The sequence below is a fragment of the Bicyclus anynana genome, chromosome 5 (genome assembly GCF_947172395.1).
Source record: "Bicyclus anynana chromosome 5, ilBicAnyn1.1, whole genome shotgun sequence".
Lineage (NCBI taxonomy): Eukaryota > Metazoa > Arthropoda > Insecta > Lepidoptera > Nymphalidae > Bicyclus > Bicyclus anynana.
The window spans coordinates 16,632,506-16,659,245 of record NC_069087.1 but is presented as its reverse complement, the minus strand read 5'-3'; the positions used below and the strand labels follow the sequence as shown (position 1 = coordinate 16,659,245).

Here is a 26,740-nt window from a genome sequence, read left to right as displayed (position 1 = left end):
CTTCTCTTTTGTCTCAACGCAACAGAGATAACGATATGTCGTGGCGCGCAAGTTAATCCTACAAGCTGATTGGTAAGACAAAAACAATCTTCTATCAATAAAGCAACACTTTGCAGAGCTTACAAGATATATGCCCCAAGAAGTATTGCTACGTCAATCAATATTAAGTGTAGGCCTCATGTGCCTGTAACTATATAGGCATACCATACCGATAAATATGGAGCAGAATAAAGCAATGCTGCTTGGTGAGAGAAATAATCATTGTGATAAATCTCGGATCCCTATGATTGTACTTTTACTGAGATTGAAACTCTTTGGACGCAATTTCTGGATCAGTAAAATACAGAAAATATACATAACATAAAATCAATCAAAAGCGAGTCGCAGGGATTCACTGGATGCAGGCGGCTCAGTGATTATGATATTTGGAAGTCCCTACAAAAGGCCTATGTCCTGCAATGAACGTCCATCGGCTGATATGATGATTTTGATACAAATCATGTGTTTTTCAAAAATATATTTCTATCAAAAAAAACATCTGGAAACTGGCAAGAACTTTCCACATCTTGTTAACACACATTTTCTTCAGGTTTCCAAAAAATATATTGGCTACGTCGATGGGCTATGTGGAGCGTACGACGGAAATCCTTCCAACGATCGCTCGGCGCCCAACGGTAAACTCGCTCACAGCATCGAACAGTTCGGCCGTTCTTGGGCCAAGCCTGGTCTGGCGCCCGATGCGTGCGAGATCAAAGTCATCCCTCCGGAGAAGCAGAAACGATGCTGGGAAGTGTGCAAAGCTATCACGTAAGTATCACACTTTTTTATATGTAAATATGTTTCAAAAAATTCAACGTACACAATAATCAACCAATTTTTCAAGAATTGTAAAACACTGAAAATGTCAGAAGTTTAAGTTATTTTCTCTCTCCATTTCTTAAAAAATGTATGTGTACATACGTGTCTATTACATAGTACTGAATTCTTTTACAATAGTATTTACCAAGTTAATAGACAGCATAAGATTATTTAATTTAAACTTTTGTCATCTTATCGAAATTTGATATGCAAATAAATTATTGATTGATTCTCTTCTATCCTACAGTGACGAGCCGATCGCACAATGTGCTCGAGTCCTAAAGCTTGACAAATGGAAAAGCATATGCCTGGAGAGTGTATGCAAATGCGCTGAGACGGTCGTCAACGGCACTAAGAAGTCCGAGGAAGAATGCCGCTGTCTGCTGATGGAGAAACTTGTGGCAGAATGTTTGGCAGCCGACAAAAACATTGATATAGCCAACTGGAGGATACAGATGAATTGTCGTAAGTTGAATATACATTGTTGATTTGGTTCTGTATTCATATCTTAGCGTCGTGCTTAGGTTTGAAGTGACTTTCTGAAATAGTAAAAATATGTAATTTAATGATAGAGTAAGATCAAAAGGCTGGTATCACATGGAGTGAAACTGGTCCAAGTCTAAGTAGCATTAGATGTACATAATCCGAAACTCACCTTATAATAGAATTCGTCTGGTTTGAAAAGTCGAACACGTAAACATAAATTCTAAATGATAAACTATACTTTATTTCAAACTTCCACAATTCCCTATTTTATTAATAACTATCGAACCTCCCTAATACGGCCTGTCGCAAAATTTTGGCGGACGTCTACTAACTATAAACTACCTTCCTGCCAAATATCATCTTTCTACGTCAAGCGGTTTTTGAGTTTTCGTGAATGAGTGACCTTTCGCTTGTATATTTAGATTTGGAACAGCTTTGCCATAATACCAGAAAAAAATTCTTTATCCTTTTCTAGAAAATTCTCAGAAACTTGTCAGGGTGGTGCTATAATCCTTCTCTTATTGTTGTGTGGCTGAGATCACGTAGAAGGATTGTTGTCTTAATTTTTTTAATGATTTTTCAGCGGCTGAATGTCCTCCACCTCTGGTCCACTACGACTGCTACCGCAAACCGTGCGAGCCCACGTGCGCTCCCATCAACAGCGGAGTTAGTTCGTGCGCTGTTGAGGAAGGCCACTGCTTCCCCGGATGCTACTGCCCAGAAGGCACGCTGCGGAAAGGTGACCAGTGTATCACCCCACCTGAGTGTTTGGATTGTGAGTATGTCTCCAGACAGACATACCTGTCTTTACCCTCAATTTGAAAATATCATAATGTAAATCAGTTCTGCCGTTCTGGCGTAATTTAGTAAAAACATCCATACACGAGTAAATAAAGATATTATAGTTTTTTGCGCGTTATATATCTCATGAAGAAAAATAGGCGTAGCGGCGCTACCGGATACAGCGCTCTCTTTCGTTAAATCTAAACAAAAGAGAGAGCGATAACTTCAGTTAGGCGCTAGTGGTCAATAATGTCATTTTGTTTTCACGAGATCATCACGATTTCATCTAAGGCCAACTGGTTTGAAATGGGGTAGTTGACTCGTATCTTAATTTTAACAATATTAATTTCGTACGATAGTGCATGGAATAAGGATCCTAAATACGTATCGATGTTACCTATTGTCAATTGCCATTAAAAGAATAAAAATCAAACTGATTAATAACTAATCATTTTGTGAAACACTAAACCGTTTGGTTAAGAGTTGTGGCTTGTACTGTCAAAAGATATTTAAAAATTATTTTCTTGTGTATTTTATGTCTTTAAAAAATTTGATAATATTTTTCAATCTAGTAGAACGATAATGAATAATTTATGGCACTTCTAAAAAAAGTGTCAACTAGCCCATTAACACTATATTTTGATAACCAAAAAGTCCTAAGATTTATCAGAATGATTGATATAATGTACGCAGGTGCATGTACCGGTGTGGGCGCGCCCGCTAAGTACGTGACATTCGAAGGGGACGACCTGCCCTTCCTCGGCAACTGCACCTACCTCGCCTCGCGCGACGCCAACTCCACCGGCTACCACAAATACCAGGTACAATATATTATCCAAGTACTTTACGAGTACTAACCGACATCCAAAAATGATGAGGTTTTGTATCCTGCTGCTTGTATGTTCACCATCAATTGAGGACCGATTTTAACACTTTGTTTGAAAGGGAGCAGGCTGGTTCCATAGATCCTAACTGACTTATCGTAGGTGAGATTCTCATTTCCGTGAGAATATGGGCATAAAATATAGCCCATGTTACTGCCTATTAATGCCGTTTTTTGGTGAAAGTATTTTTCAAATCAGTGCAGTCGTTTTTGAGTTTAAACCCAAATCTTTCCTCTTTACACTATTATTATAGCTTTATCATATGCTCGTATTTATATATGAACTAGTTAAAAACGTTTAATACCAAATGAAAGTCGTACTTAACTTATTCCATGTATTCTTGTACAGGTTTACTCGACAAACGGCCCTTGCGCTGACAACCCCAGCATGGTGTGCACGAAGGCTTTGCACCTCATTCAGGAGAAGAACTTGATCTACATCGTCAAAGATGCTGACACTAAAAAAGTAAGTAAATCATTAGTACAGAGTCATTTTTCAATTTCGGCGTCTGTTTTTTCTGACACGTATGATTTGAAAAAAAGATGATCAAACGTCTTTATTACATGATAACAATTTAATATTAAATTATTATTTCGCAGCTTATTACAACAGTAAATGGTGAAGCGGTGTTCAAATATCCCTTCACCAAAGACTGGGTCACTGTAAACCTGCTGAATGGCCAAGACATCGACGTCAACCTCCCGGAACTGCATGTCGAGGTAAATTTACATAACATACTGTAATTATTTTTAATAAAAGAAAAACACTTTTAATTTAACCAAAGAACAATAATTTGTAATTGTTCCATAGTGGAGAATTGGACATCAACATCATCATCATATTAACCGATGGACGTCCATATATCCAAGACATAAGCCTTTTTTAGGTACTTCCAAACACCACGATCGCGAGCCTCCTGCATCCAGTGACTGGTTTGATGTCGTGAATTCACCTTGTGAGGTGTATCGAGCAACTCTGCGTTTTCTCCAGCACTTTGGGGACCCTAAAGTTCATCGGCTCATCGAACAATGTGCCCCGCCTTCGCAACTCGTTGAGCTATGTCGGTGACTTTGGTTCTTCTACAAGTATCCTAATTTCAGATTCGATCACGCAGAGATATTCCGAACATAGCTCTTTCCATCGCCTGTTGTGTGATTATGAGCCTTCTTATAAGAGCCAGAGTTATCTTAAAAATATATATTCTTGTCCAGTTGACAGTGTTGCAAGCCAAGATGGAGTTCACGGTACGCGTGCCGTCGCAGCTGTACGCCAACCGCACGCAGGGCCTGTGCGGCGTGTGCGCCGGCTACCAGCAGCAGCTCGTCACCAGCAACGGAACCGTCGCTGAGAACTTCGACCAGGTACTGATGTCTGCCCCAGGATGCAGTTCCGCTGTACGACCACAAAAATCAATGTACCAATCAGTAACGCAATCCAGACCCGGCTAAAATCCCTCAACGATAATTTCACACCAAAATGACCTTGACGATTTTGTAAGTTCAAAATGAACTTCCGCAACTCGAATACTTAAAATCCAACCAGCCAACCATGAATCATCTACTTCCAGTACGGCAAGAGCTGGCAGGCCACGCCCGAGGTGCTGACCGCGCTGGGCGTGCCGCGCCAGGAGCAGTGCGACGAGCCGCAGCAGCGCCACGAGTGCATACCGCCGCCGCCGGAGCGCAACCCGTGCTACAACATCAACAACGTGGCCAAGTTCGGAGCGGTGAGTAACTGGGCTATAGAAATGAGACGAATATCATTCCATGGATTCACCGTGCGGGTGCCTGGTCCATCGAGTGGTAGAGAGAAAAACTCCGAGCGGAGTCCTGAACTTGTGACTACAGGATGAAGGGTTAAGGAATTCCTTGACGATCGATCAACACTCCTGTTCTCTGCTCGTGTTGTTCTCTCTGCCTGGCCAAATTTGGTAATTGATATTTTGGTAATATTTATTAGCCTAATCCGAAAATATGATCAGTATATCATAAAACGACGCAATGGCTTGGGCGTGAGTAAGAAAGTAGTACAACGGACTAGGTGTTCCTAACTCAAGATAAGTCGACTTTAATCCATCGAAAACCGTCATCAAGGCCAGTAAGAGTCATTCAAAATCCCGTCCGTCCGTCAAATGTCCGTTGCCAGATAAGACCAGACCAGTTTAGGAAAGGAGATTATTGTAGTTATAACCTACCACACTGCTGCAATACGAGTTGACGAATATTTTTTACCATTTAAAATAGAAATTTAACATAATACTATATTTTACCTCACCCAGTGCCATGCCCTGGTGGATCCCGAGGCATACATAGCACTGTGCGAAGACGAACTGTGTGAGTCGAACTCTACGGACGCATGCCCCATACTGGAGCGGTACGCAGCCGAGTGCCGCAAGCAAGGCGTCTGCCTGGACTGGCGACCTGACCTCTGCCCCTACCAATGGTGAGTGACCTGAGTATTTTGCACAAATCGCTTCTCCGTCAGCTTTTCTTCGTTCTTTGGTCTCTTGTCTCTAGCTCCAATTTTATATTCATCTCTTCTTTATCATCTTTCCCTCTTTCTTTCTTCTCTTGTATTGAAACCCCTTTTCCATTAAATCAACTGGAGTCAGGCACATGGATTAATGTGAAACAATAAATTGATTTAATCATAATTCAGCAATACAGATCAACAGTAATACCTTGCGAGCAAAACAATAAATAAGCCTTTGAAATAAACAAATAATCGAATATTTAACAATTCCTGTCGACAACATTGACAAATAAGAAGCTATTTGAAGGAATACTGCCGAATTATTTTGCTTTAGAGAATTTTAGTCCATGTTTATAAATATCGCAGTAAATATGGATGTTGTTGTACAGTGAAGAGCCGCTGGTGTACCGGCCGTGCGTGGACTGCGAGCGTACCTGCGACAACCACGACCAGCTCGAGCTGATGCCCGACACGTGCGACAAACAAGCCGTCGAGGGATGCTTCTGTCCTTATGGCAAAGTGAGTATAAGTTGTCAGTAAGTTTTACAAAGGGCTAAATTTCATCAACATTTCATTTTATAGTTCTCAAAATTTCACAAATTGCTTGTCATTATATTCTAGGTACAACGTGCAAGTAGGTAATGCAATGCACCTTACTACTTCATTCATGAGGTTTACAATTGCTTGTAGGTATATTGGCGTTAGGTTACCTAAACAAAAAAGTACATACTAACCTATTTGCTTTCGAGTTTTTCTTGGAATTCTGAAACGTTTCGAAAAGAGTTTTGTTTGTTTGTGTACTTTTTAGGACCGGTTCCAACACATTTTTCCTTTATGCCAAAAGATAAACACGTCTTATACATAAACCATCAGACACAATTCAGAAGGTTGTGAAATTCTAAATCTTCTTTTTTATTAAATATATTGATATTTTTTGTTTGTTTGTTTTAAGGCGCGAGTGAACAACACTTGCATAGAACCAAACAAGTGCTTCCCGTGCGACGCCAAGAAGGAACATTATGCAGGCGACGAGTGGCAGGTAAATTACAAAGTTCCCTTGCATAAAGTATAATTGGACTATTGGCCTAACCCCTCTAATCTTGAGAGAAGACTCGAGCTCAGCAGTGAGCCGAATATGGGTTCATAACGACGTCATCCTGCAGCGAGTCGGGCAGTCGTCTTATCCATGAGTCGCCACATTATAAAAGCCTGTTAAAATTTAAATTACAAGAACTCTGTACTAAATAGTTAACCAAAGGGTACATAAAAAAGGCTTTTCGGAAAAAAGTCCTTTATTTCATTAATTAGATATAGGTAGGTATATCCTTTGCACAATTAGAAGACTCGATCTCATTTTTCAGTTTCTAAAACTTTCGCTAAGGCCGTTCTCCCACAAAGATATTCAAATGCAACGGAACTCTCACGGCGCCTACTGCCCCGCAGTTAAAGAAGGAAAATAAATAGATCAACTCCGGTATGAGAATTGAGAACTACGTAATAATTTCATAACTCGTCCCCGATATCTAACGTCACACGTCCGTGGGTTTCGTCCGGACTGATCACTCAAGCCAAGATACCCTTCCTGAATGGCCCTCTAACTCAAGATTCGAGTCTCACAGGAGACGCTCTTAGAGTCGTTCCATCCTCTGTCTTTTTTTCAGCCTTCGGGTCTCATCAGGCGATACTTCTGCGCTCGCCCAACATCCTGGTGACGCCATAGCGGTTCGGCACTTACTCAATCAGAATAAAAAAATGATAACTCCTATACATCTCCATTATGGAGTTCTAAATGTTTTCTCAAAAGTCTCTTAAAATCTCGAGACTGCGTCATCAAGATCACCAGTTTATCGCGATTATCTCGTTTTCTATAGGTCCAACATTTATTAGAAAAATTGTAGGGCATAACTACATTTTTTTTTATTCTTTACAAGTTAGCCCTTGACTACAATCTCACTTAAGTAAGTGATGATGCAGTCTAAGATGGAAGCGGGCTAACTTGTTAGGAGGAGGATGAAAGTCCATACTCCTTACGGTTTCTACACAACATCGTACCGGAACGCTAAATCGCTGGGCGGTACTTTTTTGGTACGTTACGTAGGGTGGTAACTAGCCACGGCCGAAGCCAGACCTGGACCAATTAAGAAAATCTCAATCTGCCCAGCTGGGGCTCGAACCCAGGATCTTTGTTTTGTAAATCCACCGCGCATACCATTGAGCTACGGAAGCCGTCAAAACTAGGCCGTTTTTACATGCCTTACCGATTAGAGATAGAGGACAGAAATTTCACTCTCACTGTAACGCATTCTCAAAATGCTCTAATTGCATTTATAGTTTCACGCCACCTGGTGATGTCCTTAAGTTTTCCTAACTTAAGCCTTCGCTACTTAGCGATAAGGCCGCCTTTTGTATGCTGATCTCTTCTTAATATATTTTTATTTCACTTGTTTTTGTCTTTGTAGTGTACGAATAAAGTAGGTATATATCTATCTAATTGCGTTGTCAGGAGGACGCGTGCACCAAGTGCACGTGCAGCAAGCTGTCGGCGGAGAGCGCGGCGCACGTGGCGTGCACCACGCAGTCGTGCGCCGCGCCCGTGTGCTCCGAGCTGGAGGACCGGCTCACCAAGCCCGGCAAGCCTGGCGCCTGCTGCCCTGACTACATGTGCGGTATGTGGACAAACACTTGTTTTTTTTTAAGAATATTTGCCATATCTTTAATAATATGACCAATATTCTCGTTCCCCTCCAACTAGTCAGGAAAGACTGTGCTAGGAGTGGGTACAACAATAGACCAACGGGGCGAGGCTCGAACACCCCTCGGTGATGAGTCCGACCGCTCTTACCGTTGAGCTATTGAAGCTCATAAGTAAAACATCTCGACTATAGCTTGACCTTTTGTCCTCTTTTATAGTTTGAGAGCCGTGATAGCCCAGTGGATATGACCTCTGCCTCCGATGCCGGAGGGTGTAAATTCGAAACCGGACCGGGGCATGCACCTCCTACATTTCAGTTATGTGCATTTTAAGAAATTAAATTTCACGTGTCCCAAACGGTGAGGAAACCTGCATGCCAGAGAATTTTCTTAATTCTCTGCGTGAGTGAAGTCTGCCAATCCGCATTGGGCCAGCGTGGTGGACTATTGGCCAAACCCCTCTCATTCTGAGAGGAGACTCGAGCTCAGCAGTGAGCCGAATATGGGTTGATAACGATAGCTTGGCAAGTTCGTTGATGACACTGCCATGGTACGAGTATGCGGGCGACGGGGGATGTTTGACTGCAGGGGTGTAATAACGCGCGCGGTACGGGCCAGAAGTCAACTCTTATTAAATGACCTGCGGTTATCAGAACAAAACGCACACAATGTGCATTTTCGTCATGAAAAATAAAATAAGTCCGACGACCTGCTAAGTTATTTGGTTGTCTTGACAACCAAATAACTTAGCAGGTCGTCGGACTTATTTTTTATATTTAAATATTTAATAGGAAAATTTTGGTTTTGAATTATTTTAATATTATAAGATCGGGTTATGTTATGTTTTAAAGGATATTCAAGGATATCTTAAGACTTATTCATTACGTAATAAATTATGTGTCCGCTACACATAATTTATTACGTAATTTTTTTTCTGTCATTGATGATCCTACGCCACCCCGTGGACCATCGGGAGTGCTATGTAGGTATGCATTTGCCAAGCTATAGGTTGGTGAATCCGTTACGAAAAGTGTAACCGGGGAAGGCTTGCTGCCATCTACAGGCAAAGTGAAACAATGTTTGTTATTTCCAGTAGATGGCGTTCTTAGTGAACTTTGAAAAAAACCCTTTTTGTACACTTCAAGAACCTGTTGCGAAGCAGTTATGCCTGAAGCTCATAGAAGGCGCTTTGTTTGTTATTTTCGAAAGAAGTTTTATTTCTAAAAGTCGTGTGGTCTACAACACACTCGAAATCAAAGACATGCCAAAATATTATTACACTCTTTCGTCATAATTTATAGTTATATTGTTATTGTATATTAGCTGTCTGTCCATTTATGTCTCAATAATTTGTACGTAGTGTTGAAACCACCGGATGAGAGATGCGAAGAGCCCAAAAAATTGGAGTGCGGGTTCGGACAGGTGTTGAAGACCAAGACCAGGCCCGATGGATGCAAAGAGTTCGCTTGCGGTAAGACATCACGAAAATACACGTTATGTAATGCATGTTTTAAAGGGTAAGACTTTGTAATGTCGCCCCAAAAGTACCTTTTACATATATATTTAAGAAAATATATTTATTTCTAGGCTTACAAGCACTTTTATTAATTATTAGATTAGATGAAAATAATCTTATTATTAGAGATGCGCCGACAATGACTTTTGCCGACTAGCCTACTAGCCGACTAGTTGCGAAGATGCCGACTAATCGGCCTTGTACTTATTATATTAAAGCCAAACATTCCATGTTTATCACGAAAATAATTGTAGACAACTGCGTTAGAAAATGCATCTATCTTCTATATCTATACTAATATATAAAGCTGAAGAGTTTGTTTGTTTGTTTGATTGAACGCGCTAATCTCAGGAACTACTGGTCCGATTTGAAAAATTCTTTCAGTGTTAGATAGCCCATTTATTGAGGAAGGCTATAGAAGGATATATTATCCCCGTATTCCTACGAGAACGAGAGCCATGCGGGTAAAACCGCGCGGCGTCAGCTAATGTTATAATATAGGAACAAGCTAATTAAAATTATTCATATGTAGGTGTAAATTGACTAGCGAATTTATTTACCTATATTTTTAATATGTTTGTCTATAAACATTCCACGTTGAGTTTGGCTTTATTATAGTAATTTATTGTAGTTATTTATTTTTATTTCTTACCTAACTTGCCCTCCCAAAATTGGATGGCTCACCCTTGGCTTAGACACTAGACAAAAGCGCAAGTTGTTCCCCAGAGTGCAAGCCCGCGGAGGAGTGCGACCCGATCCCGGACGAGAGCGAGGTGGAGATGATCAAGCCGGGCGTGGAGCGCGTGGTGGACACCAGCGGATGCTGCCCGGCGGTGAAGATGGTGTGCGTGACGTGCCCTAAGCCGCCCGCCTGCCCGAAGTACCACACGCTGCAGACCACCAACATCACCGGGGAGTGCTGCCCGGACCACAAATGCGGTATGTTCGTTTTTCTCATATCTGTCGCATTGCCTTTTAAATATTACCAATCTTTCCTTTTCCTCCGACTAGTTGACGCTTTTTTTAAAGGTCTTAAATTGTTCATAATTGGTTATTCTCTGAGGTTCTATATTATTTATATTTATTTTTTATTCCTATCTTTAGAACTTCCCAAGGATAAATGCGTGGTGAATCTGGAATGGCAAGCTGCATCCAAAGGAGGCGAACAACTGCGCCCCGAGCCAGAAGTTATGCTTAAAGATGTGAGTGAATGACTACTCCTAAAGATTTATCTTATTTATTGCGTCGAATATATCCTAAAAGGATAAATATACATTGACGGCATAGGTACGAAGATTCTTAACAATACACAATACGACTATTAGTGTATAAGCCAATCCAAAAATATTAGCATTTTTATGCAGAATTTCTTATTCTAGCGTATTTCTTATAGTCTCATAAAGTATTATTGACTGACAAAGTTTTCTGAATCAATTAGTTAGTTGAATTTACATTCTACTGTATCAACAATGTGTGTTTATTTTTTACTTTTAGTGACTCTCTTACTGTTTTGCGAGACAAATCCTCAAATTCATTTATTGCCAGAATGTGGTAGTGCCAGCAAGAAAGTCAACAGCACGCTCAATATTTGTAATCTGTTGTATTGTCGAGTCAGATGGACGCGGTGTGGTTGGACGGGCCGTGCCGCTCGTGCCGCTGCGTCAGCTCCGTCGGCGGCCCGTCGGCGCAGTGCACCGTCACCGACTGCCCGCCGATACTCTCCACCGAGCAGTTCGTGCTGGAGCCGCGCCTCGTGCCCTTCGCGTGCTGTCCCGCTCCCGAGTATGTGGCCTGTCGAGACGGCGATAACATATACAAGGTACGACATCTTGTTTTTTTTTTCTGATTGTGTAAGTGCCGTAGGCTTCTTACGGGACCTCAGCGGCGTCACCGGGGGGTTTGGGCGAGCGCAGAAGCATCGCCTGATGGGGCCCGAAGGCAGAAGCAGAGTAGTAGCACAGATTGGCGACTCTCTAAGGGCGTCTCCTCTGAGACTCGGATTTCGGCTTAGAGGGCCGTTCGGGAAGAGACACCTTAGTGATGAGTCTTACTTAGGTATAGCTGTTAATGCGAACGCAAATTCTCGCACATAAATATACTAACATTTTTTTAAATAATGTGGGTACATCTACATTAAATCATCACTCCGATCCTCGTTCCATAGTTTCCCTAAGGAGACTGCAGCAGTATCATCTTTGGACGAGCGCAAAAGCTCTGTCAGAGTGGAGCCTGAGGACTAGATGAAAAGGAAAGGATACTCCTCTATAAGGCGTCTCCTGTCACTATGTATGACTCTGAACTCTGCTTATAGGGACGTTCGAGCCAATGGTGTTTGTAAAAATACATGAGTGATTGGAAAGATGTTGATGTGTATTGTACTTTTAATTTGTCACAATATGATTATTCATTGACTAGGTGGGCGAGAACTGGACGTCTCCGTACAACGTGTGCGAGTCCTACAAATGTGCGGAGCTGGAAGATGGCAAGCTGGAGAAGGTCACCACCGTGCAACGATGCGACACCGACTGCCAACCTGTGAGTATAGGTTTATGCTCATTCTCATTTGAATATTCCCTGAATATTCACCTAATTAAATATATTTAAATTGGCAATTGTCCTAAACTGTGCATATACGAGCTTGTACGACTACATCTTTAAAATGGATGAAATTTTATGCGTCTTGTGTGGATGTGGACGTGGACATTCAAGCATGTAGTCATGAGTCTCTTCGATCTATGTGTCTTATCTATGTGTTGGTCTCCCAAAATTATCCCTGCAAACATAATGTGTAATGTTACTGTATCGTTCACTTATAAGTATAGTAGAGAACTCTGAACTCAAAATTGTACTCGCGGAATGTACGGTCCAATTTTGAAAAAGAGAAAAATGTAACAAGTTATTTAAATAAATGATTCTCAAACTGATGCTCAAACATGGAAACGTCGATCAGGTTTAACAGAATATATAAAAATAGCATGCAAAAGTATTTTTGTTAATTGATTTTCAAAATCCAGGGTTGGGAATACTTCCCTGCTTCCCCGGAGAGCAAGCAGTGCTGCGGCAAATGCAAGCCTGTGGCGTGCGTGGTGGACGGCGTCACCCACCCACTGGGGCAGGCCTGGACCTCGCCCGACTTCTGCACCAACTACACCTGCAAGGATCTCAACGGAACTGTGAGTTTTGAACAGAAGGTATTTAGGTACCTAGTCGAGCCTTTAGGCTTGACCCACTGTGGGATAATCCTTCAGAACATGAGCGCTATGACATTGTTCTAGTGGATTGGTTTGTTGAACGGTAGTGGGGATGCAGCGCAGAGGTAGGCGGCGGCAGGTTTTTTGTTAAAACCTAAATATACGTTTTTTACCCTTCAGGAGTTCGGTTCCATGTTGTTGACACTCAGTAGTGACACTCGCGAAGTTGATCCAAAGTTAAGCGAATACGGTAGTATATGCACAAACTTCGCTTCGCATAGATGTTGTCGGATGACGTATGTTTTGTCAAAAGTAATGTTTGTATTTATCACTTTATTTATGTCACGGAACTATAAAAAATATTGTCAGCATTCATATTCCTGCTTCCCGGAAAAACTTGTACAAAGCTTCATCAATAACAGAGCGGCAAAATACTCGACAATTTTTCACATAAAACAAGTCATATTTTATTTAGACATTTCTCCATATTTCGACATGACACGAATCAAGACTCAAGTTACCAAACCTTCTCTCACTCTTTATATTTCTAATTTCATCCAAGATAACCGAAGATTCGCTAACGTTAATTTCTGTTTCAGTTACAAGTGCAGAGCGTCAACGAGTCTTGCCCAGAACTATCGGACGCGCTCAAGAAACAGTTCGTACTGAGCAAGGACAAGGTGCCCGGCGAGTGCTGCCTCAAGCAGGAGCCCATCGCCTGCCGCGTCGGCAACAAGATCTACCAGGTAAGTTGCAGCATTCCAACCAGTGCAGCACAAGCGCTTTACAAGTCTCCGTGCCATTGAAAAATCGAATGCATTGTCCAAAATTTGAATTTGAAACAATGAGGAATCACAAGTACTGTTCAAAATTTCCCGAACTGTGAGGAATCGAATGCACTATCCAAGATTTCCAAAACTATGAGAAATTGAATGCACTGTTTAAATATTCCAGAACTATGAGAAATTTAATACACTGTCCAGAGCTATGAGGAATCGAATGCACTGCCCAAAACCTGAATCATGGATAATAAAATATGCTGGCCAAAAGTCTCAGAACCGTTGAACCAATGTAAAATTGAACGCTCTGCCTCTGACTATTCTTCTTTAAAGAGGGCAGGGGATTTGCCTTTAATGAGGCCAGACGCTGCAGTTTTCCGTCACAAATAAGCTTGATTATATGTACACTATTCAGTCTAAACAAATTAGAGAAAAATAAATAAATTTATTCGATAAGGCTCAGTCCAGAAAGGGCGAATTCACCGCGATTCTCTCGCTTATATTACGCGCGACCGTTGCGTCCACAAAGTGCGTACTAACGCGCGAGCATTTGGGGAGGAATTCAGTACGTAACATGGAGTAAAACGTGCACTTGCTCTAGAGTTCGCGCGTTAACTGGACGCAACAAGGCGTCCCTAGTATCTCGACTCGCGCGCAATACCCGCGAATCACGCGCGAGACGAGAGTCTGGCGTAGTGCACACGATTTACGCGCGTATTTTGAATTCGCGCGATGCTTGTGGACGCTATGTACCTATTGATGTACTTCGACAACGCGCGTATGAATTCGCGCGATACGATTCGCGACAAATTCGCCCCTTCTGGAGAAGGTCTATAATATTTTCATTAGGCATTATAGGTAGTAGAATTATTAAATTTTCTTAGATATAAGTAAATTGCTGGTTGGTTAGGGTGGGCCAAGGACGGGGATGGGATACCATACTATTTTCTACTTTATTAGGAGGGTCAAAGCTGGCCATCGTCGAACCCCTGCAAGAACTACACGTGCGCCCGCGACGTGTCGGGCCGCCTCACGCACGAGGCCAGCGTGGAGACGTGCCAGTCCACGTGCGCGCGCGAGCAGCGCTACCAGGAGCCGCTGGCCGGCGCGTGCTGCGGCCGCTGCCTGCAGGACAAGTGCGTGCTGGGCGACCAGCTGCACCAGCTGGGTGAGTCAGCTTCGCTATATTGAAGTTTTTTTTTTTTTTTTATTTATTCTTTACAATTTAGCCCTTGACTACAATCTCACCTGATGGTAAATGATGCAGTCTAAGATGGAAGCGGGCTAACTTGTTAGGAGGAGGATGAAAATCCACACCCCTTTCGGTTTCTACACGGCATCGTACCGGAACGCTAAATCGCTTGGCGGTACGACTTTGCCGGTAGGGTGGTAACTAGCCACGGCCGAAGCCTCCCACCAGCCAGACCTGGACAAATTAAGAAAATCTCAATTGGCCCAGCCGGGGATCGAACCCAGGACCTCCGTTTTGTAAATCCACCGCGCATACCACTGCGCCACGGAGGCCGTCAAACGAAAAAGTATAATGTCTCTACGCGTGCTGGACTTGGGGAGGAAGCTGGTGAATGTTACGAAAAATGTTATTAAAGCGCCATCAGTAATCATCATTCATCATCATTATCAACATATACGGCTCACTTCTAAGCTCGAGTCGCCTCTCAGAATGAGAGGGGTTAGGTCAATTAGTCCACCACGCTGGCCCAATGCAGATTGGCAGACTTCACTCACGCAGAGAATTAAGAAAATTCTCTGATGTGTAGGTTTCCTCTTTTTTTTTTATTGAGAAAGAATACAATAAGGAACTTAAGCTAACTTATCCTAATACCTATACAAATCATGCCCACCTGGAATGGTGGCAAGAATACTGGCTGCATTTCCGCGCTGGACAGCCAGGCTGATCCTTTGCGCAAAAAATGAGCCAACCCTTCTGTCACCAGTCGAGGCAACTAGCCGCGGTGAAATGGTACGGAAAAATTTTTTGGCACTGCGACTCCATGGCCCAAGGGTCACGATGTTTTCCTTCACCGTTTGAGATACGTGATATTTAATTTCTTAAAATAAGTAATACCACTATTAAACTACGACACAACAGTAAGCCCAGCGCCAAATCTATTGAGTAATTCAACGACATAATTGTGAATTAATTAGTAGGAACTTGTGAAGTAAAGCAGGTGTGACACGCCAGATGGAGCTATTAACGGGTACAATATTTTAAGTTTCTCTTTTAGGTATTATTTTATTTTTAAAAGAACTTTAGTCGTGTGCACACTCGTTTTTTGTTTATTTAGGGAACTTATCAATATTATCACATCGTCAGGGTAGACGTCTACTGTAGGACAGGCCTTTTGTAGGTACCTACTTCCAAACACCACGGTCCTGAGCCGCCTGTATCCTAAAATTCTTAGTCATCATCACATCATCATCATTATCAGCCGATGGATGTCCACTGCTGAACATGGGCCTCTTGCATGGACTTCCGAACGACACGGAAATGGTCTCGAGCCGTCAGCATTCAGGGACTCCCTGCAACCCGCTTGGGGGGTTGGCCAACAATGCTCTTTCCGGTGCGGGGTCGCCATTCCAGCGCCTTGGCATCCCAACGACCATCGAACTATATGGCCTGTCCATTGCCACTTCACCTTCACGACTCGCTGAGCTATGTCAGTAACTTTGGATCTCACGCAGAAAAACTTGCCTCATCGCCAACTATGTGACTTTGAGCCTTCTTATGAGGCTCACAGTTAGCGTCCAAGTCTCGAGTCTGAATTAGAAGTAAATTATTTTCTCCCATTATGCAGGAGAGAGCTGGCAGTCCCCGGACAACTGCACGACGTACTCGTGCGACGGTGTGGTGGGACAGGTGTCCCTGACGTCGGCGCCGGAGCTGTGCCCGGACGTGTCGGACTGCGCGCCGGAGGACCTCGTCAACGAGACGTGCTGCCAGGTCTGCAAGATTAAGCCGTCTGACCACAGTGAGTACAGTGATCCTTATTTATAACCATTTTGTTGGCGACCTCTGGCGCAATGAGTAGTGCTGCAGTTCTCAACAGAGAGTCCACGGGTACAATCCCCAGCTCGGTCAATTTAGGATGTCGTACTAGTGGTGTGTCTAGGAGTGTGTCATCTTTATCCATATTTTTTACAACTATTGATATGGATAGTTATGACCTGAAGTTATGTCGGCCAACTTTCTAAAAATGGAATACGGGAAGTTTTGTGGATAGATAGGGTTGGGGGGGAGGGGGTAGTGTAAAGTTTAGTCAGTATTCGATACCTACCAAAATTAAATAAAAACTTAGGTACAAAAGTTAAATGCCTTTGTATATCACAATATTTTTAAAAATCAAACAATTAGATCACTTGCGCGCGCGCCTCTCCCGCTCTAACGCCTCATGTGATCTTTAGAGAGAAAGAGAGAACGAAATCACGCGCTATACGCTTGCCGCGCGCAACGTTTAAAGATGCAGCGGTATTGTTGTGTATGTGTGTCGTGTGGTAGAAAATGCGGGACGCATCCAACGTTTTACGGGACTATTTTACAAATTATTAGGGATTACATCTAGCATTAAGGGACGGTCCCGCAGAATAAGGGACGGTTGGCCGCCTTATATTAGGTCATCATAAGATTCGTCTCAGTTGCAGGATTGCCATATTATTTCACAGATTTGTTTAGTTTTTTAAACAAATAGGAACTTGTGAAAGTGGCAATTTTATATGTTTTATTACTTATTATTGCATTACTATTATTTTGATGCAGGCAAATGTGTCCCGAAGCCGATTCCAAAGGGCGACACGGTGGGGCTGATCAGCAAGTCGATGGGCATACGCGGGCTGTGCGTCAACACGCAGGCGATCGACGGCTTCAACGAGTGCCGCGGCAGCTGCGACTCCAGCACGCTGTACAACAAAGGTACCTACACTGTGTTCACAGTTCATAACAGGGCTTAGCTACCGCCGTATCGCCATAAGCGTGAAATCATGAATTAATAAAATGTTGTCCACAATATCATTTAATATTGTGCTTTAGTATAGACTAGCGGACGCCCGCGACTTCGTCCGCGTGAAAGTAGATGTAAACTTTTAACTACCCCTACCTTACCCTTCCCTACCCTACCCTACCCCTACCCTACCCATTAAGGCTACACACGCGACGGCAGCTTAAAAAATGGAGTAACTTCTCCCGTTTTCCCAACATTTCCCTTCACTGCTCTGCTCCCCTATCCATTGTAGCGTGATGAAAAGTATACTATAACCTGCCCAGGAGTATGAAGAGTAATTGTACCAAGTTTCGTTAAAATCCGTCGAGTAGATTTGTTTCTATAACGAACATACAGACAGACAGACAGACAAAAATTTTACTGATTGCATTTTTGGCATCAGTATCGATCACTAATCACCCCCTGATAGATATTTTGAAAATATATTTCATGTACAGAATTGACCTCTCTACAGATTTATTATAAGTATAGATATAGAAGTTACTAAGCTTACTTGAGTATAGGCCAGACATGCGAGAGACAAAATTTAATGGAAAAGGATTGACATTACTTACCTACCCTTAGTCGTAAATTATTAAATTGACATTATAATTACATTAAATAAATAAAACAACATACGAGAGTTAATGAACGGGACGGGATAACTCGCTTTTTAAAAATTGAAAATGAAAAGTGATACAAAGAAAAGTCAGGAAACGGACAACCGTTCGCTAAGAGCGTTGGTACAAAAGTGATTTTAATTCTAACTGAAAGTTTACATTAAGGTGATTATCTTAATAGCTACTGAAGACGATGAGCCTCCTGGAGCAGGCGTTACGCTGATATAACTCCTCCCCCCTTAAGCTTGAAGCACGATGAAGAAGAAGGCTGCTGCTGTTGTAGAGGTTCCTGCAACTGCAACTGCTGATGATTCTCTATCGTTGCTGGTAGTCCTCGACGACGACGAAGGTACCACCTCAGGATGACGGCTACGACGACAAGGGTCGCAATAATATATAAACAAAGGGTAGGCCAGCTGGGTGCGATATTAATTGTTGGTGTTTCTTCATTTTGCTGAATGATCTGCGTCTTCCTTAATAATTCATTTAAGTTATCCAGAGGGATGTCTTCCAGATGTAATGTTATTTGTGGGTTAATTTCCATTGAAGTGCTCGTTTGTGTCAAGGGGATGCTTTCCTTGATCTTTACAAATTTCAAGTGAGTTTGCAGACTCCTGCCAGCTATTTCTACGATGCATTTATTATTAATTGTTATAAGGACAACGCCATGGTTCCTTTGATACTGGACGTCATTCCCGCAGGTTGTCTTGATGACTTCTTCCTTTTTTATTATAATAATCCAGCTATTATCCTTTATTTGCTTTATCATATTATCTTCAAAATCTGCGGCAGCGTATGTGCAATTAGTTGGGTTTTCATGTTGAAGTAGCTGAGCGATGCAATCTTGAGAGTTTTTCAGTGATTTCCATTCCAAGTGACGGCAAATGGAGTTTTCCTCGGTGATCATCGAACACGGTTCGTGAGGATACGCGAACTTGTTGCTTCCCAAAATAAGGTAAGGATATTTTGGAATGAGGATAATATTTTGTTGATTGGGAATAGAATATAAGTGAAGTAAACTATAGGGATAGTTAGTTACTAACGGTATTTCCAAAACAAAGTTCAGCGACTCATTGGTGCTGTAAGCTTTAACTATTATAGCTTTTTCTAATAAATGAATGTTTTCGACTGTTGGTGAATACGGTAATCGTAAGTTATTTTTATTAATATCCCTTTCTATTTTAATTAATTCAGATACTAGATAACTAGGATCAACCACGCTCGGATGCAATCGTCCTAAATGAGAGAACGTTAAAGCGTTTTCCAATGTGAGTAATCTATCAAAAATCTGTTGCAAAGCTATCTCTATCTGACTACATATGCTATTTATGTGCAATTGATTATCTAAAGCTCCATTTTGCTTGTTTAAACCTTGTATTGCTTTAGATAACTTCCTTTGATTATTACTAATATTTTCCAAACCCTGTTTATATTCATTCATGAAATCTGTCATTAAACCTAACGTTTGGTGTTGTTTATTTAATGCTAACCGCTTTATTTGTTGAATTTCGTTTTCTAATCTAATAGCATCTTCTTGATCCATATTTCCAGTAATGGCTTTTACTATTGAACCTAATCCATTAATTAGACCTCTCTTAACTCTAGGCAAATAAGTTCTACCTGCACTAATCATCTTAGATCCTAGATAAACTAATTTACTTTCGACTTTATCGATTAAGTATTCTATTTGTTTCCTAAGAACTAAACTATGTCTATAATATGACGTATTCGTCTGAATTAAATTGAATGTGATATAATCACGACTAATTTCTACGTATATATCTCTTAAGTTGCTTATATTATAAACTATAACTAAGTGATAGGTATCCACTTGGTGATGAGCGGTTGCTTCCTTAAGAATCATCACTCCATTGTGGTTATCTATTGGTTCGATAACAGCGGCGACTCCGAAGAACCAGAGGGCTGCACCGACGGTGAAGACGGTTCTGAAAAATTTCCAGGACGTCTAAGCATTCTGAAATGCACTCTAATAGACTTCGAATTCACATGTTTACCTATTATTTCTGCAATCTGCTCAGGATGAATGTGAATAATCGTATATGGTCCTATATATTTAGGTTCTAACTTATTACTACGAGAACTCTTAGCTACTTGTTTATAAACCTTATCTCCTACTTTAAACGTTGCTGTTTCTGTGTTTCTGTTATTTCTTTCTATTACAGCTTGTTTTTCAGAAGATAGTTTACTGTTTACTAATTTATGTACGTTTTCCATTATCTGTTTATGTTTATTTACGTATTCTTGATAAAATGCTTTAGGATAATGTAATTCTAATGGATTTCTACTGCTAGTATGACCTAGTAATAACTCAAATGGTGTAAGACCTGTAGCTGAATGAATGGTATTATTATAAGCTATGATTGCATACCTCATTAAGTTTGCTGGTTCATCTTTATCAGTTATACGTTGTATTCTAATCATTTCTGCCAACGTTGAATGAAGTCTTTCAACTGGTGAATTAGAATTAGGATTATATGGTGTAGTGAAATGTATATGTATATTATGTAACGCACATATATCAGTAATTACTTCATTATCAAACTTCGGATCTGAATCTGTAGTAATTTTGTTAGGTACTCCTATTATAGAAAATAACTGTAATAACGCTTCTGCTATATGTATACTAGTGGTTGCACTCAATGGTAATGCTTGTGCATATTTCGTAAAGTTATCTATTATTGTGAGAAACGTTACGCCTCCGCTACTATACAAATCCATGAACATATGTTCCATAGGTTTCTGTGGTGTATCCGTAAGGGATAGTGGTAAACGTAAAGGATTACGCTCGTATTTACTTTTAAGACACTTTGCGCATTTATTAATAAACTTTTGAATTGTAAGTAACATGTTAGGCCAATGGTAATTCCTATGTAATTGTTTATAAGTTTCTTGAATTCCTCTATGAATGTTCTTTCCTTCGTGATATTTTTTAATTAGTTCTACTTGTTCATTACTATTTTCTACTAACGTTACTCTATTCTTACATCGAATTAGCTTTGGACCTCTGTCACTAAAAATTGTTTTAACTACTTGAGAAAATATAGGATATAACTCTTCGTTGTAAAAATAACAATGAAATATCCTGTCAGGAATAGTATGTTCTTTCAAAAACTTAATAATTTGTGATTCTGTATCGTTAATTGGTATAAAAACATCTTTAATTACAATTTTACCTTTTGTTCTATCATCTACTTTATATTCTGATCCCGGTGATCTTCTAATGTGAAATTGTTTTAGCTGTCGATCTATCGCATCAGATATTTCAGGTATTTTATACGGTAATTCTGACTCTAATTGGATAGATTCTTGTGTCTCTTCTTGTTCACTAGTGATAGGATTTTGAATTGAATCTGAACTGAATTCACTAATGGTGGGATTTATTTGAGGAATTGTAGAAGCATCTATTAGTGTTTCTAAATCTATTCCTTCTAAATCATCTGGAATATGCGAAGTTCCAGGTTGCGGTTGGGTTTCTTGACCTAAAATTAATTCTAATAATTGTTCATCCGACATCGGAACAGTTTCCACGTCGTTGTTGTAAACTATTTTAACTCGCGATAACGCATCTGCGTTTGTGTTTTGTTTCCCTTTCTTATATTGGACATCGAAATCATACTCAGCTAATTTTAATCTCCAACGTGTTAATTTTGAACTAGGGTCCTTAAGGGACATAACCCACGTCAGTGGACGGTGGTCTGTGAATATTGTAAACCTTTTTCCATATAAGTATGGGCGAAAGTATTTCGTTGCCCAAACTATACTTAATAGTTCTTTCTCTATTGTTGAATATTTTTGTTCTGTATCTGACAATGTTCTGGAAGCAAAGGCTACCGGTTTATCCGAACCAACCTTTCCTTGGGATAATACTGCGCCTACGGCAACGTCTGAAGCGTCAGTAGTAAGTATGAATGATTCCTCAAAATTTGGGTATTGTAGTACAGGAGAATTCATAAGAATTTCTTTACACTTTTCAAAGGATTCTATGAACTCGGGCGTTATTAACACTTTTGCTTTCTTTTTTAAGCATACGGTTAAGGGTTTTGTTAACTTTGCAAAATCTTTTATAAATTTCCTATAGTAACCTACAAGTCCTAAAAATGATTTGATTTCTTTCTGGGTTTTAGGCATAGGAAATTGTTTAATGGCTGCTACTTTATCTGCATTCGGTTTTAGACCTTCATCTGTCAATGTATGACCTAAAAATTTTACTTGTTTTTGTAGGAATTCTGATTTGTTTAATTGTATTTTTAGATTATGTTGCCTAAACCTATTAAAAACATGCGTACATTTGTCTATATGTTCCTGTAACGATGTACTATAGATAATTACGTCATCTAAGTAAGTTAGTACACCATCTATACCACGAAGAACTGAGTCCATTAGACGTTGAAATGTACTTGGTGCGTTCTTTAGACCAAACGGCATACGTAAGAATTCGTAATGACCTCTTTCTGAAGAAAACGCTGTTTTTTCTATATCATCTGGGTTCATTTCCACTTGATGATATCCTGAAGCTAAATCTAATGTTGTAAAATATTGTGCACGACCTAATTTATCTAAAATATCATTAATATTAGGTAGTGGGTACTTGTCTTCGATAGTTTTTTCATTTAATTTTCTGTAATCAATGACAAGTCTCCATTTTTGTTCACCTGTAGCATCTAACTTTTTCGGAACTATGTGAACTGGGCACGACCAAGGTGAATCACTTTCTCTAATTATATTTTGTTTTAATAAACTATCAATTTGTTTTTTAATTTCTTGTTTTTGTTTCGGTGCTTGTCTATAATTTCTAACAAAAATGGGAGTGTCGTCCGTAAGACGAAGTTTATGTTTCACTTGATGTGTAAATGTTAAAGGCAATTCTTCTGCATAGAATATGTCTCTATAATTAAAACAAAGTCTTTTTATTTCTCGTTTTTCTTCTTCGCTCATGTGGTCTGTTCTAAGTCTACTTAAATTATTTTTTAGAATATTATCAATTTTGTGAACTGATAATGAGTTGTTTACAGTTGACATATTATTTACTTCTACTATTGGGTTTTTATTTAATGGTTTTAAATCTATTTTATAGTTATTAGGTATTCTAATTTTGTTCTCTGTTTTATTTAATACTGTGGTAGTAATAACTCCTTCTCTGACTGAAACAAAAGCTGTTGGAAACACTAAGCCATCTTTAGACTGTTCCCCTAATTCATACTCTCCTTCGCTGTATTTGCATAATAAATTTACTTTCTGTTCGCATCTAGGTTGAACTATGGTATAAGATTTCATATCGCCTCTTATAGGGATATTCGCTGTATGAGTTTTTAGAATCATATTTTTCATGTCTATGCCACAACCTAATGGCGCTAATAAATCTACTCCTAATAAGCCAATGTAATCTGGATCAAACTCAAACACTAAGAATTTATGTGTGTAGTCGCACTTAAATAAAGGTGGTAATTTAATATACACAACCTTATCATGTCGTGTGGTACTGTGAGCTGTGCGTATGTAATTAATCTCACGCTCCACTCGCGGTTTTGTGTATAATAATGCATCCGGCGAGATAAGCGATTGCGATGCTCCAGTGTCCACTAAGAATCGACCTCCTAGTTCTTTGATATAAATGTAAGGTAAATCCTTACCACAGATGTTAACGTACGCTAGGTTTTGTGGGTGATTTCTTCTTCTAGGAGAAAATCCTGTTGTTCATCCTCTACCTCCTCAAACAATTGATTTAATCCTTCGTCTGAGGTGTCTACTTCTGCTTGGTAATTAATTTTGTTTGAGGTTGAACCCTGGGGCCTGTACGCTGGTCCCGGTCTATTATTTATAAATCTACTATTGACCTGCGCAGGTGCAGTTCCGCTAAATAAAATGGGTTTTTGTTGCGGCTGCAACTGCTGTCTGGGTCTATACTGGGTGTTATTTGTTGATGATGTAATTTTTTGTTGCTCTTTAAATTGATTACTACGATTTTTGAATTTTATATCCTCCTGCCTGGCTATTGCTATAGTTCTCTCGAAGGTCTCAACTCCCTGGACCCGAACACTTAAGGCTAATAGAGGCGGGAGTTGGTCCAAAAACACATTTATTGACATTTTTTCGTAGTAATCTTTTTTGCTTATGTCCATGTTGACCAGGCTACACATCAATTCACGTATTTTTATCGCGAAGGCTTCGATGTCTAGCCTGTCTTTTTTTAATTGCATCAATTCTTGAACAATTTGTATTTCATCTCTAACTTCTCCAAATCGTCTAATTAAAATATTTTTTATGCTTTAACACGAGTGGAAATCTGTACATTCCGAGAGCGCTTCAACAGCCCTTCCGGTTAGTTTGTTGCGTATCAAACAAGCGATGGTAGGTTGATCCCGGTTTTCTACAAGATCTAGTACACTCTCAACGCTACGTATAAAAAAGAGTAATGTCTTTTTATTGCCATCGTATGTGGGCAGTAGAAACGACAATGATTTAAATGTGAGAGCATCAGCTCCGTTAGTTTTAGCGTCTTCCTGTGACATTTTTAGGTCTCAGTGAACACTAATTATATAAATATAAATAATAATAATAGAATTAATTGAAAGGAAATTTAACTTTCTAATTAATTGATTATAAGATGTTATTGGGAATAAAAGGAAAATCGGGAGCAAACAAATTATGAGCTTACCCCACGACCATGCCGACTCTAGGCTTGACAGATGCACCAACGGTTTTCTTTCTTCTCACTTCCTTTTTCTTCTTCTTTTCTTGCTCGTTACCGACCCGAATATGTGTGTGTGTAGGTTCTTTAAGATCGCGTCACGGCTACCACTCGAAATTTACGGGGGTTTCGTTACCGCTTTGAATGAACACGATCCGTATCGACTGCGCCAGTTAATGAACGGGACGGGATAACTCGCTTTTTAAAAATTGAAAATGAAAAGTGATACAAAGAAAAGTCAGGAAACGGACAACCGTTCGCTAAGAGCGTTGGTACAAAAGTGATTTTAATTCTAACTGAAAGTTTACATTAAGGTGATTATCTTAATAGCTACTGAAGACGATGAGCCTCCTGGAGCAGGCGTTACGCTGATATAACTCGAGTATTACTATATTGACATGAAATAATTACATTGTATATTTTGACAATTTTGTACCATTTATTGTAATGTGTATTGGTTATTGTAATTTGTATAATAATTGTACCATTTAATGTAATTTGTATTGGTTATTGAAATAAAGGCTTATTATTATTAAGCTTGCTTGAAAGGAGATGGTCCATTTCAGGTCCACTCTTGTACCCCGTATCAATAAAATTTAAAATATACAGGGTATTCGTTATAATCTAAATAAGCGAATAAATGTAAACAAATAAAATTAAAACCAGTAAAAGTTTTTGAGTAATATCAAGATGGCGCCCGTAAAGCAACTGTGACATGACATTACACAGCAAACGTCAAAACGACTATTGCGTTGTACGTCATCAATCCGCCATTGTTACCCATATTTGTGTTGCATTTCTTGGGACAGAATGAATATTATTTGGAAAGAATTATAGTAAATTCGTAGGATAATCGAAAATAGTTTAAAAAAATCATTTTCTTTTATTTCCGCCAGGGTACAATGACTGGTCCTGGGCTCCATACAATTTTGGACCATCTTCTTTCTGAATTAGATCCGACCTGATTTGATTTGTTATCGCAGAGACGGGCGTGCACGAGTCGATGTGCGAGTGCTGTCAAGTAACGCGCAACACGGGGCTCACGGTCACGCTGCAGTGCGAGGACGGCTCGCGGGTTCAGCACCGCGTCGCCGTGCCCGACAAGTGCGCGTGTCGCGCCTGCGCGGAGACCAAGTGGTTCCCCGGCGCACCCGAGAGTAAGTCATCAGCATAGCTGGGCATTAACTCGTTAATACGTTAATCGTTAATTAACGAAGTTAACATTTTGATGGAAAATGGAACGGACCTGTTAACTTCCGTTAATATGCAGAAGTCCGTTAGTCGTTAATCCAATGCCTACTATTTACCGCGCGACGCGATTGACAGGTTTAGACAAGTAAGAAATGATGAAAGATTTTTTTTTCAAAGAAATCAACAAATTACTATATTTATGTTAAAATTATATATAAAATCAACTAAAAACAAAAATTATGGCACTTTTCTCCAGTGCTCACCTTTATTTTTCCAATGGATCTCACACAATCATATAAAAATGCAATATTAACCAGTCATATTAACGGGTTACCTAACGATTAACGTTAACTTGCGTTAATTCTTCCGGAATGTAACACTGTAACGTTTAACGAAGCTAACTTTTTTTGTAGTGGATTAACGATTAACGAAGTTAACTATTTGATTAACGGTGCCCAGCTATGGTCATCAGTAGCTCAATAGCTATAGACAGCAGCACTAGGGGTCGAAGACCAAGGGGTCGGGGGGTATGGGGGAAGGTTTACGAAGCTCTGTAAAACCTACT

The 26,740-nt window shown here is 40.2% G+C and overlaps 1 protein-coding gene across 1 annotated transcript in view; it reads left to right on the top strand.

The window, feature by feature from the left end:
• The window catches only part of LOC112043956 (hemocytin), an 86,081-nt gene that overhangs the window by 58,646 nt on the left and 695 nt on the right, over positions 1–26,740 (top strand). Inside the window, exons 53-75 of the mRNA XM_052881462.1 lie at positions 590–807; positions 1,106–1,323; positions 1,928–2,119; positions 2,821–2,948; positions 3,360–3,476; positions 3,611–3,730; positions 4,223–4,372; positions 4,579–4,737; positions 5,290–5,453; positions 5,873–6,002; positions 6,436–6,522; positions 7,987–8,149; positions 9,535–9,645; positions 10,417–10,629; positions 10,795–10,892; positions 11,306–11,509; positions 12,106–12,225; positions 12,705–12,863; positions 13,481–13,627; positions 14,621–14,828; positions 16,477–16,650; positions 17,436–17,588; positions 25,968–26,141. Coding sequence (XP_052737422.1) covers positions 590–807; positions 1,106–1,323; positions 1,928–2,119; positions 2,821–2,948; positions 3,360–3,476; positions 3,611–3,730; positions 4,223–4,372; positions 4,579–4,737; positions 5,290–5,453; positions 5,873–6,002; positions 6,436–6,522; positions 7,987–8,149; positions 9,535–9,645; positions 10,417–10,629; positions 10,795–10,892; positions 11,306–11,509; positions 12,106–12,225; positions 12,705–12,863; positions 13,481–13,627; positions 14,621–14,828; positions 16,477–16,650; positions 17,436–17,588; positions 25,968–26,141 — 3,607 coding nt within the window. The remainder of the gene's footprint in view (positions 1–589; positions 808–1,105; positions 1,324–1,927; positions 2,120–2,820; positions 2,949–3,359; positions 3,477–3,610; positions 3,731–4,222; positions 4,373–4,578; positions 4,738–5,289; positions 5,454–5,872; positions 6,003–6,435; positions 6,523–7,986; positions 8,150–9,534; positions 9,646–10,416; positions 10,630–10,794; positions 10,893–11,305; positions 11,510–12,105; positions 12,226–12,704; positions 12,864–13,480; positions 13,628–14,620; positions 14,829–16,476; positions 16,651–17,435; positions 17,589–25,967; positions 26,142–26,740) is intronic.